The 16,723-nt window shown below is 54.4% G+C and overlaps 3 protein-coding genes across 11 annotated transcripts in view; 2 read left to right on the top strand and 1 right to left on the bottom strand.

The window, feature by feature from the left end:
- The window catches only part of ARHGEF4 (Rho guanine nucleotide exchange factor 4), a 331,792-nt gene extending 316,087 nt beyond the window's left edge, over positions 1 to 15,705 (top strand). For all 6 annotated transcript variants that reach the window (XM_086372203.1, XM_086372239.1, XM_086372228.1 and 3 more), the window contains 9 exons: positions 6,624 to 6,803; positions 7,795 to 7,974; positions 8,048 to 8,227; positions 9,818 to 10,050; positions 10,409 to 10,538; positions 12,142 to 12,273; positions 13,066 to 13,309; positions 13,988 to 14,065; positions 14,520 to 15,705. In XM_086372203.1, coding sequence (XP_086228329.1) covers positions 6,624 to 6,803; positions 7,795 to 7,974; positions 8,048 to 8,227; positions 9,818 to 10,050; positions 10,409 to 10,538; positions 12,142 to 12,273; positions 13,066 to 13,309; positions 13,988 to 14,065; positions 14,520 to 14,671 — 1,509 coding nt within the window. In that variant the 3' untranslated portion in view covers positions 14,672 to 15,705. The remainder of the gene's footprint in view (positions 1 to 6,623; positions 6,804 to 7,794; positions 7,975 to 8,047; positions 8,228 to 9,817; positions 10,051 to 10,408; positions 10,539 to 12,141; positions 12,274 to 13,065; positions 13,310 to 13,987; positions 14,066 to 14,519) is intronic.
- Positions 1,986 to 2,156, top strand: SMIM39 (small integral membrane protein 39). The gene has a single exon (XM_086372282.1). The coding sequence runs from the start codon at positions 1,986 to 1,988 to the stop codon at positions 2,154 to 2,156; it is 171 nt and encodes a 56-aa protein (XP_086228408.1).
- Positions 15,706 to 16,227: 522 nt separating the features above from the next.
- FAM168B (family with sequence similarity 168 member B) overlaps positions 16,228 to 16,723 on the bottom strand; it is a 40,598-nt gene continuing 40,102 nt past the window's right edge. For all 4 annotated transcript variants that reach the window (XM_086372261.1, XM_086372269.1, XM_086372257.1 and 1 more), the window contains one exon: positions 16,228 to 16,723. This exon is cut by the window's right edge and continues 3,990 nt beyond it. The gene's annotated coding sequence lies outside the window, so the exon portion shown is untranslated.

The raw sequence follows: 16,723 nt of genomic DNA, 5'->3' as shown, positions 1-16,723 counted from the left end.
GACTGTGACAGAGCTCCTCACGTGGATGGAACAAGAGGCTTGCGTGTGAGCTCTGAGCCCTTCAAGGTTAAGACTGCAGGCTCTGACTGGGAGGCAATAGAAATCCCTAGGTAGTGGACATAGGGTTTTTTTTTTTTTTAAGCTGCTGAATAAAATTGTTCCCTCAAAAGTCAACTCAAAATGGATTAATGACTTAAATGTAAGACCTGAGACCATTAACCTAGAAGAAAACAAAGGGAAATCTTGGCATTGGTCTGGGTGATGATTTTTAGATATGACACATTTGAAAAACACAGGCAGCAAAAGCAAAAATAGGTGGGATTGGATTGCATCAAACTAGAAAGCTTTTGCACAGTAAAAGGAAATCATCAACAGACTGAAAAGGCAGTCTGTGGAGTAGGGGAATATATTTGTAAACCATGTATCTGATAAAGGGTTAATAGGCAAAATCTCTTAAGGGACTCACAACTTAATAGCAAAACAAACAAAAACAAATAACCCAATTTAAAAATGGGCAAAGGGACCTGAATAGACATTTCTTGAAAGAAAATACTCAATGTCATTCAACATTGGAAAGGCAAATCAAAACCATAATGAAGTATCACCTCACAATTAGAATCGCTGTTATTAAAGACAAAAGATCGTGTTAGTGAGGGTGGAGACTAGAAAACCCTTACACACTGATGATGGGAATGTAAATTGGTACAGCTACTTTGGAAAACAGTATGGAGATTCCTCAAAAAATTTAAAATAGAACTATTACATGATACAACAATCCCATTTCTGGATGTATATCCAAAGGAAATGAAATCAGGATCTCTCAAGAGATATTTGCACTCCCATGTTCATTGCAGCATTATTCACAATAGTCAAGACATGGAAATCTAATACCTAAGTATTAGGTATTATACTTAATATCCAGATGAATGGATGAAGAAAAATGTGGTATATATATTATTCAACCTTAAAAAAGAAGGAAATCCTGCCCTTTGCAACAATGTGAATGACCCCTATGCTAAGTGACACGGAAAGACAAATACTGCATAATTTCACTTATATCTGTAATCTAAAAGTCAAACTCATACAATCAGAGTAGAATGGTTGCTAAGGGCTGAGGGGCGGGGGAAGAAATGGGAAAACGTTGGTCAATGAGTACAAAGTTTTAATTATACAAGATGAATAAGTTCTGGGGATCTAATGTACAGCATGATGAGTATAATTAACAATATTGTACTTAAAATTTGCTAAGTAATTAGCTCTTAAGTGTTCTCACCACACAGACAAAATGGTACCTCTTTGAGGTGATGGAAATGGTAGTTAATTTGGTTGTGGGGGTAATATTATAGTGTATGTCTAATATCCAGTCGTGCGCCTTAAATATGCACAATCTTTGTCAGTTACACCTCAATGAAACTGGGGAGGAGGGTCGGCAGCTGAAGAAGCCAGATGCTTTCTCATAGGAACAAAATGCTGCGCTGATAGGCAAGGTCGGTAAGCTGAGTCAGGGCCTTCCCGGAGCACCTCTGCATGGAATGCTGTCTATCCAGAATTCAAATTCCTGGGCGAGCTTCTGAAAGCAAATTGTCTGACTTTTCAGAGCCGCACTCACTAGTCTGTGAAGTCAGGGTCAAAGAGAGTCCTTGGTGTTAGGACTCAGAACCCTTGGCCTCCGGCGCCCCGAGCGCCACCCTGGTCTAATGTGCGCCCGACCGTTTAGGAACCCGGATCACTGAGACCACCAGCGAGGAGGCGCTCCGGGCGGAGCTGGGAGCACGCCGGCTCGCCCGGCCCCACCCCCTGCCCCGCCCACGTCTGTGGCCCGGTGGCTGGGCTGGGACCTGGGGGGAACTCGGCGCGCGCGGCTAGCGAGAAGCCGGGCCCTGGAGAGTGCGGCGGCTCCGCCCCACTCCGGGCGCCCCGGCAGCCCCACAGCCGCCCTATCGCGGCGGGATCTCGGGGCGCGCGGGGCCGAGAGGCCGGGCGCCATGGCTAGGGCCCCGCAGTCCCGGCGCCGCCCCGCGCCGCCAGGGAGCGTCCTGCGCGCCCTCCTGCGCTGCAATCTGCCCCCCGGCGCCCAGCGCGTGGTGGTCTTCGCCGTGCTGGCACTGCTTGTGCTCATCAACGTCGTGCTGATATTTCTGCTGGCCTTCCGCTGACCGCCGGGGTGAGTGGCGCCGGTGCGCATCTTTCCTGCCACCCCCAGCCCGCAGTCGCCAACAGCCCAAGGTGCGGCCGGGGTAGCCCCGCACTGCCGGCCGCCGAGGAGAGGCCTCCGCCGCAAGCCCCGGGTGCTAGGGCCCGTCTGTGTGTGTATCCCCTGGGGTGCGGCCAGGTGGGTGACTCAGGGACTAGGTAACACATGTGCCACTCCTGTCGCGCGCGTGTGTGTGTAAAATGGCGCGTCTGTGTGTGTAACTGAGGATGCAGATGCAGCTGTGGCCGCAGCTATCTGGCTGTCAGGGAACCTTACACATGTGACCGCTGTGTGAGCAGATCTGGACATGCTTTTCTGTATGTGTTGAGGTGTCTGAGGATGAGTGGTTTCCTCTGTTCATGTTATCTGCAGTTGCTTTTACCATTTTAGGTCTTAAGTGGTCTCAGTCAGCATGCCCCCCACCAAAGGCATGGCCACCCACCACCCTGCCTCTTGCCCATGGGCATTCTGAACATCCCCACGCCCAGGATGCTTGCGCAGGGGGCCGTGGGAGCCAAGCCCTGTTCCCAAGACTGTCGGAGTGGAATCCTCCAACAACCCGCATGTGTGAGACAGAGAGGAGGTGGGGCAGGGTGGGGAGGGTGATGGGTGATTATCAGGGGGCACTTTGAGGCAGAGCCTGGCTTTCCCAGGCCTCTCAAAATCTCAGAAACACGAAAAGGTATCCTGCCCCCTGTCCTTGGCTTGTCCTAGTCTTGAAGTTGACTCCCCCTTCACTGGTGCAGTCCCCCACCTGCCCCCACATAAAAACCGCACACCTCAGAGGCAGCTTGTGCTCTCCATTACCAGGCCAAGAGTGAGCCCAGAACCCTCACCGCTGGGCCTGCCTAGGTTGAATTTTGGCTTCAGTGCAGCTGTACTTCAGAGTGCCAGGAAGGGCCCCTGTCCAGAAGCACACCAGTGTTGGCTCTGGTGGCCGCTGGGCTGTCCTGGAGGTAGACTGCATCTCTGACCCCTTGGAGCTACATTCTGTGTTGGTGATATCACACAAATGGTTAATGTCATAGCTCTAACTCAACTAAGAACCTCCCATTTGTGGATATACGGGGGAGCTTGGTGATCCAGCTCCCTGTAACTCTGAGCTGATGGGGACCAAGGCACAGGGAAATTGTGGAAGTTGCTCATGGCTCCCCTGTTCCCAGCAAGGTGCTGGGACTCAAAAGTGACCACCATGGGCCTCTAGGTGACTGATCAGGATGAGTATGGGGTTGTCCATAAAGGTGTCAGGAATCCTGGTCTCTCCAAGAAGCTGTGCCTCTTTGCTCCAAGCTGGAGCCCTTCCAGCTGAGCAGAAAACCACCTGTGGAGGATCCACACCTCTCTGCAAAGACTGGCAAGAGCAGGAAGCACTGGCCATTCAGGAGGGGCTGTTGCTTGGGGCTCATTTGAGGGAATATGAGACGAGGGGAGACGCCTGACCTGGTTCCTCTGGGGGAATAACCTGGTGTGTCTGCAGTACTCCTTCCCTGTGTGGGGACCAGTGTGTGCAGCGTGCGACCTGCAGATGGACAGTATCCGCCTGCCATCTAGCAGATTGTTCTCAGATCAGAGTGTAGCATCCCATTAGCCAGCCTGTGAAAGTGCACTGGCAGATTTGCGCTGGGGGACTTGCAGGAACAGGGAGTCTCAGAACACTCACTTCTCCAGGATCAAATCTACAAAGCTTAATAAACAAGAAGCTTTGTTCCCTGCCAGATCCTAACTTCAGGTTACCTAAGCAGCTCCAGGAGTGAATCCTCCGGTCTCTGTAACTCATAACTCAAAACATACAAATCTTCCCAAATAGCCTCCATCCTGATGGGCACACTCACCCTTGGTCACTGTCCCTGTACAGGGATGTTCACCTGCAGCTAGTCCACACTGGCTCACCCATACCACCTTTGAGCCACTGTGCTTCCTCCTGGTCTGGGGCCAGACCCACCAAGACCTGGATGGCAGCCTGCTTATGCTAACTGCCCAGGCTGATGCCTGCTCCCAGGCTGCAGCTGGCCAGTTCCTCTTGTTTGGCCTCGCCAAGTCCACTTGTCTCATCCTGGCCTCACTGCAGCCAGGAGGTTTCTCCCTGGAGGAAAGGACAAACCCATAGCAGGTCTTCTTAGCTGGATGAGTACAGTGGTGTCTTGATGAGGTCTGCGATCCCCAGGATTCGCCCAGTGCTTTGAGCCCAGGGTCCCTGGGTGGACCACAGAAATGTGAAGCCCATGAAGAGCTGCTGCCATGAGAGTGGGTGTACATATAAGCTGTAGATTATTCTGAAAAGTGGTTTCACTGGGGTTTGGAACAGGCTTAAACCCCACCCACCAAAACATAAAGCACCTCATGGTAGTCCCTGAACATGCTTTCTCAGGCCCTACCCTGGAGGCAAGGCCCAGCTGGAATGGGCACCAGTACCTGAGCACCCCTCCCACCTCCCGCCCTGTCCCTTTGGGACACTGTGGAGACAGCAAGTGGAACTGAGGTGGAGACCAGCCAGTCTTGCTAGTTCCTGTTTTGGTGGGAGGATTACCATGCATACCACCCTAGGAGCGCCCAGAGAAGGCCCCCGCTGGGCAGCAGCTCAGAAGAGGAAACAGCACAGAGGGCCTGTCTGGTGATGCCCCAAGGCCTTGACCACTTGGCCAAAGAGCTGGCCCAGGTCTGTGACAATGACAGCCAACACTTGGCCCTAGTAGAGAGGCACGGCCCTCACCTCCTGGGCAGCCCCAGTCCGCTCCTCCTCCTGCCCAAAGCCCACAGAGCCGCTTGTCATTCACGGAGCAGATACTGAGCCCCCATGACATGAAAGCAGGACTCAGCCTGATCTCAGGTGGCCTCATCCTGCAGCGGCTTGAAGCAGGGCTTCAGTTCCCTGCCAGAGACTGAGTTGGGTCACAACAGTTAGAGACCCAAATCCTGACCAGTAGATCAGTGGTCGGTGACAAGGCCCTGGCCCTTCAGCTTTGCAGAAAAGATTTCCCACAAAGAGAGTAATGAGAGAGTAATGAAATAAGTCAAAGGCGTACTAGTAGGAAGAAGTGTACGGTACGTGTGGATAGACTCATGGGCACACTCAGAGGCACACCCTTATGGTAGTTGGAATCACTTTTATGGGGCATTTGCTCCAAGTTGCCTTTGGCCAGTCATTTTGATTTGCCTGGTTCTGAGTATGTATTTGGTATATCTCGGGACCCTCCCATGTGCCTGTGCATCTCAGTCAAGATGGATTCCACTGCAGAGGCCTATGGGTAGACTTAGCATCACTCCCCTTTTGACCTCCAAGGAGCTTTCTAGTTAGGAAGGTCTCCTTAACTTCAAGAATGAGAAATGTGTGGTATCTTATCTTTATATGGGCAGGGCTCAGCCTTCTCTCTTTGTCCTGCTTATTGAAATTTTGGAGTTCCTGTCCACAGGGAATAAACTCTTAATTGCTCACCCTGGGTGGGGGCAGTGGGGGGTCTACCTCCTGCCTCAAGCCCAGTGTGAAACAGAGCTCTGAGCACAAGGACTGCCTGGGAGGGGAGCATCCCTCCTGATGTGATTTCTGATCGTATGGGAAAGAGGAACCACACCAGTCATTTCCACAGAGAGAAATTAATGTTGAGAATTGTTCAGCAGGTATAAAGTAGCTGACTCAGTCACCACGTGCTCAAGAACAGCCCTGAGGTTTCTGTTACAGAGATGGCAGTTTTAAGATGGACCTTCTTCTTTAGAGCTGGGGAATAAAGGGAAACTGCTGAAATCAGTAAGAGTGAGAATCCTGTGGGCTGGAGATCTAGAACTCTGAGGAGAGGTACTGCTCACCTGGTGCCTGGGGTGCCATGAGACTGGTTCTGCAAGTGTTCAAAAAACACTGCAGACCAGATCCAGCTACTGCAATGGCTGGGCACTGCCAGACCCGAGGAAAGAGGCGTTGCTGCTTGTCAGGTGGCTTCACGGGTACTGCGTGTCCACAAGAAGCCACTAGGAAGGAGCAAGGCCCCTCTCTCTCCAGCTCTGAGGTCCCCTCCAGGGCCACAGTAGGAGCCCCTGATGGGGGCCAGGGGATACAGCAGAGATGCAGCTGGCAGTGCCCTGGCCCAGCACCACAGAGCACAGCAGAGACACAGCGGGAGCTGAGAGCCAGTAGTTGCATCCCGGCCTGGTGGGGATGAGAGGAATGTGTGCCCTGTGCAGGGGGAGCAGCATGCTTACACTCCGATTTGATGGCTTACCAGATTCCAGTGATAAGCTCAGTGCCAGTCTAGACATAGTGCATGTCTGGGCATATGCCCTGGGCACAGCCCCCTCCCCCTGAGGAACTCAGGGCAGCCTCCATCAGTCCACTCCTCTGTGAACAAGCCAGGATTCCCTCTTTCCAGAGTTGGTGGACAGAGGGCAGAGGGTAGAGGAGCACCTCTACCCCCTGACATGCCCTCCCTCCCCTCCACAGCTCATCAGCGATGGCAGTGTGGTCTGTGCCGAAGCGCTCTGGGACCATGTCACCATGGATGACCAGGAACTGGGCTTCAAAGCTGGAGATGTCATCGAAGTGATGGACGCCACCAACAGAGAGTGGTGGTGGGGCCGCGTCGCTGATGGCGAGGGCTGGTTTCCAGCGAACTTTGTGCGGGTATGGCACTGGCCCTGGCTTTTCCTAGACCTGAGAAGAGCCAGCAGCGGGCTCTGAAACACAAGCGTGAATCTGCTCTGGGGTCTGAGGTGCTGGATGTGGATGTCTCACCCATGGGTGGGACTGCAGGCTCAGGGCTGGGTGAGCTTCCCAGGAAGCCCAGCCTGGGAATTGAGACACAGCCTTCCTCCTGCGCCACCACCAACTGCACCTTACCCCTACCCTCTCTCCAGGAGTCCTCAGTGGCCAGAGAAGAATGGGTCAGAAATGATGGGTCCCTCTGGGGACAGAGGGTCTGCATGTTAGAATACCACTGCCACAGGCAGCTGGGCCTCCCAGATTTCCAGAAGCTATGCAGACCATCTGCGCAGATCCTCAGTTCTAACTTTCACAACAGTCCTGGACTCTAGGAACTGTCACTACACCTAGGGAATTGAGGCAAGACCAAGCTCAGTCTTTAACCCAGGAGATCACAGGGAGCAAACCCAGACCTAAGGCAGCCTTTGGTCTCCAGGAAAGGAATCCTGGTGCAGCCTCCGAAAGGTCAGGCAGAGGGCAGTGGGGAGGGGAGGGCTCAGGCCCTGGGGTTCATTGCTTCTCTTGCCCCAGATCTCCTGGGTTAACAGCCCTCTCTGCCCCCTGAGCCTTTCCTAGTTATCGTCTCAGAGGCAGCAAGGCCACATCACCTGTCCACTTGCTTCACAGCCCCCAGTAGGCCCAGTGTGAGCAGGTGCTGGCAGAACCCCTATAGTGAGCATCTGCACCGTTCTAGCCTCTGTGCTGGCAGAGCCGAACGTAAGGGAGAAAATGGGGACTGGGTACCCGCCTTCGGACCTGCTCTCCCCTGTCCCTCTGGGCACTACTCAGGTGATGCGGGAGCTTCCTGCCCCTGTGATGCTGTGAGTCATCTGAGTGTCAGTTCCCTGCCGTCAGTGTGTGGGATGCTGGGCCCTGACCCTGGGGGGACTCTGACTGGCCGTGTTGCCTGCAGCTGCGGGTGAACCAGGACGAGCCTGCAGACGATGAGGCACTGGGGCCTGGGCACCAAGGGACTGGGGATGGCGGGGGCACCGAGGCGCAGGGCAGCAGGGACCAGATGCGGACCAATGTCATCAATGAGATCCTCAGCACGGAGCGCGACTACATCAAGCACCTGCGGGACATCTGCGAGGTGAGGCTGCTGGCAGGTGGGCGGGCTGGTGGGGCGGGGGCCCAGAGGGGAGCCTGACCACCCGCACCCCCAGGGGTACCTCAGGCAGTGCCGCAAGCGGGCAGACATGTTCAGCGAGGAGCAGCTGCGCATCATCTTCGGGAACATCGAGGACATATACAGGTGCCAGAAGGCCTTTGTGAAGGCGCTGGAGCAGAAGTTCAACCGGGAGCGGCCGCACCTGAGCGAGCTGGGTGCCTGCTTCCTGGAGCACGTGAGCACACTGGCCCCGGGCCCTGGGCCCCAAGCCCTCCCTGGGCAGCAGCCCTTGCTCTGCCCATCTCTGCTGGGGGCTCGCCCTACCCCACCAGCCCTGGCCCCAACTGCCCTCTCCCTTCTACTGTGTTTTAGAAGTGTCACCATTTCTGGGGGTCAGCGTGGGGTGAGGCCCAAGGAAGAGAATGCTCCTTGGAGCAGGAGGGCCTAGGCTTCAGCCCTGAAAGGAACTGCCTGGGGCAGAGGCAGGCTGGGCACCCCTAAGGACATTCCTAGCAAATTCTGGGGTTCTTCACACAGTAAGCACACTGAAATTTGGGTTGAAGTAATTCTTATTTCCACTCTAAATGCCGGTTGACATTTAGCCAAGGTTCATTGGACTGGTCTGGGGTAGATGGACTAATTTTTATCCCTCTCCTGTGGCAGTCACACGAGGTTGAGCAGAAGATGCCTTGGCCAGCCCATCAAGGACAACCTGTGTTCCTTTCTGGCTACTAGCAGTGGGGGGTGGGGAGGCCCTGCCACCTCTTGCCAGTGGCAGATGGAGAGCTGAGGAGGGAGACCTCAGGAGCGGGTGGTGTGTCTGGGTACCTGAGCGGCTGTGGATCTGGGTCCATTTATCAACAGGCAGGAGAAGGCAATGGCACCCCACTCCAGTACTCTTGCCTGGAAAATCCCATGGATGGAGGAGCCTGGAAGGCTGCAGTCCATGGGGTCGCTGAGGGTCAGACACAACTGAGCAACTTCCCTTTCACTTTTCACTTTCATGCATTGGAGAAGGAAATGGCAACCCACTCCAGTGTTCTTGCCTGGAGAATCCCAGGGACGGGGGAGCCTGGTGGGCTGTTGTCTCTGGGGTGGCACAGAGTCGGAAACGACTGAAATGACTTAGCAGAGTTGTGACGGGGAAGTGGGAACTAGGGCAGGTCTAACAAGGCATGCTATCAGCATTACCCAGTGTGACGGTCACAGCGGCCTGTCAGGCAGCCAGCTGCTGCCACCCTCCTTTCCCACCTGAGTTCACAGAGTCCTAGGCTGCTAAATGCCAGCCCTGGTCTCCTGACTCCAGGTAGATGAAAGATACACACAAAAACAGACACAGTGAGTCTCCCGTACGACACACGTGCAACATGGATATGTCTGTGTCACGTGGTGTTGAAAAAAGAAGTTGACAGTGGCTGTCTTCAGATGTGAAGCCAGAGCTTTGTAAGGAAGAAACAAAACACTGGGCTGAGAAGAAAGACAGCCTGGGAGGCACAGCCATTGGCCCGGCACCCATTTCATCTCAATCTCCCTCTCCCTCCTTTTTGGCCTTTCATATTAGTATCATTGATTTCACCCCAGTACCTGGCATACTGTCAGAATATCTGCTGAGAGCCCAGGAGAGAAAGCCAACTAGCAATAGGCACTCTGTACCTGAGTTTTCTGGGGTCTTTCATGTCCTTGGGCATGATTCTGCATAGCTTGTGCCCAAAGAGGCAGGTAGACAGAGCCTGAATCCCCTGCAGTCTCTCCCACCCCTTTCCCAACACTGCCCATGGCCCGGGGGAGCAGGAGACTGTCTTCTCACCCTGAGCTCTGCCTGCAGCAAGCAGACTTCCAGATTTACTCAGAGTACTGCAACAACCACCCCAATGCCTGCATGGAGCTCTCACGCCTCACCAAGCTCAGCAAGTATGTGTACTTCTTCGAGGCATGCCGGCTGCTACAGAAGATGATTGACATCTCCCTGGATGGCTTCTTGCTGACACCCGTGCAGAAGATCTGCAAGTACCCTCTGCAACTGGCAGAGCTGCTCAAGTACACACACCCCCAGCACAGGTAGGAGGGTGCTGGGGGAGAGGGGTGGCTCTCCAGGCCTTGGGTCAGCCCATTTGTTGAGGCTCATAGTGTGCTGGGCAATGCTGCAGGGATTGGGGCAACAGCACAGGCTTAAAATATCTAACAGTCCCTGCCTTCATAAGCTATCCTTGATGTGAAGGAAGAGGGCATGAGTAGGATATAAAGTTCTGCTCTGTGCCTCCTTTATGGAGAAGATGGGAGTGTGCACTTGACAAGTGGAGAAATGGCCCGGGGCAGAGCCCTTGAGGGAAGCAGCTGCACCGGAGGCTCCAGGATGTTCCCAGCCCTTCTCTGCTCTTGATCCAGTAAGCCCTCTGCTGTCTCTCTTTGGCCCCAGGGATTTCAAGGACGTGGAAGCTGCCTTACATGCCATGAAGAATGTGGCCCAGCTCATCAATGAACGGAAACGGAGACTTGAAAACATCGACAAGATTGCTCAGTGGCAAAGCTCTATAGAGGACTGGGAGGTGAGGATCCAATACCTCAGAAAATACCAAAGGGCTTGGCCCTGGCATTAAAACCATGCTTGCCCCTGAGAAATCGTAAGAGGGAGCTGAAGCAGGGTGCCACACTCCCGGGAACCAGCAAACAGTGTCAGGAGGGAGAGCTGGGCTTCTGCTGGGCCAGCCCGGCCCTTCTCCAAGCACCAAGCCTCAGGCGCTGCTCCCAGAGGAGGCTTGCTGGCCTCCTTCCTGGTGAAGGGCTCAGGACACGTATAATACGCCACATGCTCCTCCCAGGGTGCAACCAACCAGCCTCCAGGGACACACTGGGCCCCCAAGTTTGAGTTAACTACTGGGGTTCTCAACAGAAGTGGTCAGGTTTGCCACAGCATGACCAGAAACAGATTGCCACCGGTCAGAGCCTCTTGGTTCTGTTTTCCAGGCACACACAATCCCCTCATGTAGGCCAGTCTCACCTTTTAGGGCAGCATGGAGGCCTGAACTAATGATGAGGTTCCTGGCCTGTTCTCTCCACTCTCACTCACCAACCAAAACAATGAAAAAACAGATTCATGGGCCCCACCCTAAAAATAGGCAATTAGAATCCCTGGGAGTGGGGCTGAGTGCTGTGGTTTATGTTTTGTTTTCAGTGTTTGGGTTTTGCTTCTTGATGATGGGTTCTGAGGCCCAGCCCTGGCCAAGGGTCCCCACAAACTCACTTATCCCAAACAAACACCTGGCTATGATTTGCATTTTCCTGGAGGAACCAGACATGGTACAGCTTCATCTGAAATTACAATGTCTGATGATGGGACTTCAGGTACACTGAGCTGGAAGAAGACTTCCTTAACCTCTTTTAAAAGACTGGCCTTGGAAGTAACTTTCAGCCAAGTTTAATTATTCTCTAAGAGGAGTGCTGTCCAATCAAAGTACCATGTGAATCACAACAGGGAATTTTATATGTGCAAGTGGCGTAGTTGGTAAAGAATCTGCTTGCCAGTGCAGGAGACACAAGAGATGTGGGTTCGATCCCTGGGTTGGGAAGATACCCTGGAGGAGGAAGTGGCAACCCACTCCAGTATTCTCGCCTGGAAAATTCCATGGGCAAAGAGGAGCCTGGTGGGCTACAGTCTATGGGGTTGCAAAGAGTCAGACATGACTGAGAGCATATGTGCACATACAGCCATCTTAAAAGTGAAAAAAAAAACAGGTGAAAGAAACTTTAACAATGTTTTAACTCAACATATCTAAAATATCAATTCAACGTGTAATCAACATATAAAATGTCATTGGTGAAATAGCCACAGTCTTTATTTCATACTAAGTCTTCGAAATCAGAGTATCTTTTAGTTTGATGATATCTCGATAGGGATCAGCTACAATGCAAATATGCCACTGGCTGCTGTAGGGCCTCACTTAGCAGAGACAACTTACAGGCCAAACCACCATTTTTTTCCCTCCAATTTCTGTGGTCTGCTCCAGGCCCTGGCCCAGTGGGGGCCACGGCAGACAAGGCCAACAATGACCACACCAGCTCAGCAGGAGGCAGGACACAGACCCCAGCAGAGCGTTGCTCTAAGCCCCAGGGTTGGGGCACTCAGCTCACGGCTTCCCTTGGGTTCTACAGGGGGAAGACCTCCTGGTCAGGAGCTCGGAACTCATCCACTCGGGGGAGCTGACCCGTGTCACACAGCCACAAGCCAAGAGCCAGCAGAGAATGTTTTTTCTCTTTGACCACCAGCTCATCTACTGTAAGAAGGTACCAGGGTCACTCTTCCCTGCTGGATGGGCCTATTAAGAGCAGCTGTGGCGGGAGTGAGGCTGAGGGCTGGAAGCAGCTGCCCCGAGAAAACGAGCTGCACACACGCGATTCCTCTCCCCGGGGCCGCCCTTCCCTGGTCAGGCGCTTTGGGCCAAAGTCGGGGGAAGGAGGCGTCTAAGAGGGAGCCTACTGCCCCAGGGACCAGAGGGTGACCCTCACAGTCTGACCAGGGCCCAGTGTTGGTAAGAACATTCTCCGTGCTGATAAATCCCTGTTTGGGCCTCAAGCCAACTCTTCTCTCCCTGCGAAGCTCAGCTTACCCTCCCCAACCCTGGGACCTTCTGTTCCAGCGGCCTTCAGGCCTCCCTTTGCTGCTGGCCTCTACTCCCTCTTGAAAACGGGCCCACGTGGCCGGGCAGCCCTCCTGAGCGCGGGCTCTGCCCGGCCCTGGCAGACTGCTGCTTTTCTCTGCTGTGCAGTGCGGGTCCTGCTTGTGATCTGTTTCCATGGCTGCCTCCCCCGCGAGACTATGAGTGTTCAGAGACCCCCACCACGCCGCTGAGTAACTGTTAACTGAAACAGCGGCTCCTAGCCATGGTTTCAGCACGCAGTTGTGGGCCGAGCCAGCCTTGTCATCTCTCGAGACGACAAGGAGCTGGCTAATAGCCCACCGGCCCTTCCAATCTCAGGGCAGAAAATGAGGCAGGGCCTTAAATGTGGTCAGGAGAGTGGTTTAGGCCGAGGCGCTGGGCAAGTAGGCGGGCCAGGGGCTCACCCTGTCTCTGGCAGGACCTTCTCCGCCGGGATGTGCTCTACTATAAGGGCCGAGTGGACATGGACAGCCTGCAGGTGGTGGACTTGGAGGACGGGAAGGACAGAGAGCTCCATGTGAGCGTCAGGAACGCCTTCCGGCTGCGCTGTGGCCCCTCAGGCGAGAGCCACCTGCTGTGTGCCAAGAAGCCCGAGCAGAAGCAGCGCTGGCTCAAGGCCTTTGCCAGGGAGCGGGAGCAGGTGCGGCTGGACCAGGAGACAGGTGCGAGACCCCACTCGGCCTTGCTCCATGTGAGGGCCCGCCTGGCACTTTTTGCATCCTGGGTACAAGGGAGTCGACATGACCTTGCAACTGTGAGAGGCAGGTCTCTCATCAGGAAAATCTCGGGGTTTGGTGAGGCTCTGGGGCATGTCTTGGTTTCGACCCTCGCTGTGGGTCTGCATGCCTGAGGGTCGCTCCCCCGACCTGCTCACATGCACATACTCTAGAGGGCGGGGCCTCTGCTCAGTTGGAGAGGGAGGTGGACACTGGCCTCCAGAAGCCTCCCCCTATCCCACATGAGCAAGGCATCCCCCCACTGCATTCCCCTCCTGTCCTTGGTCCCCCGGCCATCACAGTAGGCAGTGACCAGGTCAGTCCTTGATCTGGCCCAGAGCCTCTCCTAGAGTGCCAAGAAAAGGACAGTAGCCACCAATGGGTCAGGCTGAGTCATGGGGGAGGGCAAGGGAGGCCCCCAGAGAAGCTCTTCAGAGCATCTCCTCTGCCTGGGTGGACAGAGCTGGCTGGTGGGGCAGGTGGGTGAGACCCTGCGGCCTGCTGGGCCCTCAGGCACACACAAATTGTGCTGGTGCCAGAACGAGAGGACCGTGGGCAGGGGAGATGGGAAGGCAGTTGCGTTCTCACCGGGAAGTGGGTGTCTCATTTGTGGCCCCCTCCCAGGCTTCTCCATTACCCAGCTGCAGAGGAAGCAGGCCATGCTGAACGCCAGCAAGCAGCAGGCCATGGGGAAGCCCAAAGGTAAGCGGGTGATGGCCAGCACCCGGGTCTTCAGAGGTGCCCACTGCCCTTTACAGGTGGGTTGTGAGGGCCCACTGAGGAGGAAGCCTGCACTGCGGGCACCTGGTGGATGCTCCTGCCCTCCACCCCCTCAGACCCCCTGAGCAGCGTCAGTGCCAGTGCTCTTTCCCAGGCAGGACTGCTGCTTGGCAGCCAGCCTAGCCAAGATGCTGACAGCCCATTCCTACAGACATCACCATGAGAGCAACTCCACGCCCCACACCTTCCAGTCCCCCCTGGTTACACCCCTTGCAGGCCACGGAGGGCAGCCCGGGCCCTTGGATATGGACAACCCCAGGGGAAGCAAAGGGGGATGTCTGAAGCAGCCTGGGGATGGCCCAGTCTACCCCTACAGGCTCTGCCCCGTACTGCCTAACTCCTGAGGCATCTCTGACCCCGACTCTTCCCCTGCCAGCCCTTGGCCGACCTTACTACCTGGCACGCCAGAAGCATCCAGCCCTCCCCACCAGCCTGCCTCAGCAACAGGTCCTGGTGCTGGCCGAGCCCAAGCGAAAGCCATCCACCTTCTGGCACAGCATCAGCCGGCTGGCACCCTTCCGCAAGTGAGCCCGTGCCCCACCAGTGGCACCATCTGGACCTGCCTTGCTGGTGGGCCTCCAGCTCTTCCTACCTGAGGCTCACCGCATCCGGCCCTCTGTTCTGCAAACTGCAAGTTAGCAGGGCTGAGTATGGGGTCCACTCAGTGCCCGCATTCTCAGTTTCCTCCCCAGTACTGGGGTGCTGAAGAAGTTGGCTGGAGAGGCAGGCCCCCGGCACGTGAACCTCCCACACCCTCCAGGCCTGTGCAGGGCTCCCTGGGAGCCACAGCTCAGAACCACCCAACAGGCCAGCGCGTGTGAGGATGGCCGCTTTGGATCCTCTTCTTTGCACATCTAATCATCCCTCCTGCTCCTGTTTTCTCTGGGCAGGAGACCGCCTCTGCCTTCAGTCACCTGCAGAGCCAGGCTGTGTACCTCTCTGCCCTCCTGCCCCCTTCACAGGCCCCCAGCTGGTGGGCCAGGCAACCTGCATCCCTGGTGGGCAGGAACCAGGAATTCTGGGCACAAAAACATCCGGAGCCCACCTGTTACTTCCTCCCAGTCCCTCTGTAGACACTCCTGGCTGCTGGACACCCTCTCTTTACTTGTGATGTGTTTTGTTTATAGTGGAAAGAAAACAGAACCATAGTCAACTGAAAACTTCTGTCAGGATTTGTAACCAGTCCACCTGCAGCTGTGGGATGATTCCATTACCTGGTTCCAGTTTGGATTTTGTTGTTAAATTCCAACAATAGAGAATTGTCAGTGACACAGAAAGATTGCCTTACCCTAAGTGAGTGTGAGAAGCCATAAGGACTGAATTCTGTGGCCCAGCACCCAGGACTGACCCACCCAGAAGCTGGTGGGCATGTAGGTTGGAAGGAAGCCCACATCCCATGGAGGAGGGGCACCGAAGAGGGTGGCCAGGGCCTGGCATGGGGCAGAGCACAGAGACGCCCCTGTGGCCCATGGGAATTCAGCAGCATGTACAGTCACTCTTGCACTATACCTTCTCCAAGCAGAAACCACATTTAATTTCATAAAGAAACCTGTGAAAAATAACCTGGCTGCCAGCCCTTGTTTTCTGTTGGTGTCTATCCATTTTCTCCTCCCCTCCCGTTACCTTTCCACCTCAAGCCTTTCTTTAGACTAAAGGAATAAGCCAGGCCACCAAAGCTTTGGTGGAGAGCAGCTCAGTGTTCAGAGGCTCAGGAAAACTAGGAGCTGTCTCAGCACCTCTGTCCCCAGCTGCTTCTAGAGTCTCTGTTGAGCTGAACTTATCAGCAATGTGAGTTTGGGGGAAAGGCAGTCCGTAATCTTTTTGGGTCTGAGCTTCCCCTTTGGTGAAATGGGGAAGGGTGTGTCTTCTTGCCAGGAGGATTGAGGCCACGGGCCCAGGAGAGGGTGGCTTCCCTCCCCTTCCCCACAACCCGCCGCCTTCACACTTCTACACACTGCCAAGGTCACGGGGGCTGAGCCGGAACCCCCTGGATTTTCTAAGGTGAGAGATGCTACACCACCTTCCATCCAGGCCAAGCCACCTGGAGGCAAAACCTATAGGGAAAAAGCATGAAAATCACACTATGCAACACAAGTCAATCTTTATTGAAAACTGCAGTATTAATACATAACAATTTACAATAAACGTGCTTTTAAGAATTTTAAATCTGAGCTCATCTACTCATCAGATTGCATAAAAAATTAAAATAGTAAGAATTTACACATTATGGAATTGGCTCAGGATGGATGTTCCATTCCTTTGTATCGACTGACACCTTAGTTCAATGCAAAGGCGGGGGAGTGCCTTTAACACTGGAAGACAATGTTGACTTACGTTTTTAAAAAGTACTAAGAGAATGGTCTAAAAAAACAGTATTCGAAAACCATTAAAAACAAACAAACAAAAAAAAACAACCGTTTCCTAGTCAGTAACAGTGGCTCCCTTAGGTCTCTCTTGAGTGGCCATCATCACAGCAACCCCCCAGGAACACAGGAGAGCTGGCCTTCTGCTAACCACTGGTCTGCACGAGGACCTACAGGAGACCAGCAGGGCTCAGGAGGCCAAGTAAGACACTCATCA

This window comes from Bos grunniens, chromosome 2, assembly GCF_055505025.1.
Source record: "Bos grunniens cultivar Pamir isolate PY7600 chromosome 2, Bosgru_T2T1.0, whole genome shotgun sequence".
NCBI classification, from domain to species: Eukaryota; Metazoa; Chordata; class Mammalia; order Artiodactyla; family Bovidae; genus Bos; species Bos grunniens.
Note: the sequence above shows the minus strand (reverse complement) of the source record. Positions and strands in the feature narration are given on the sequence as shown.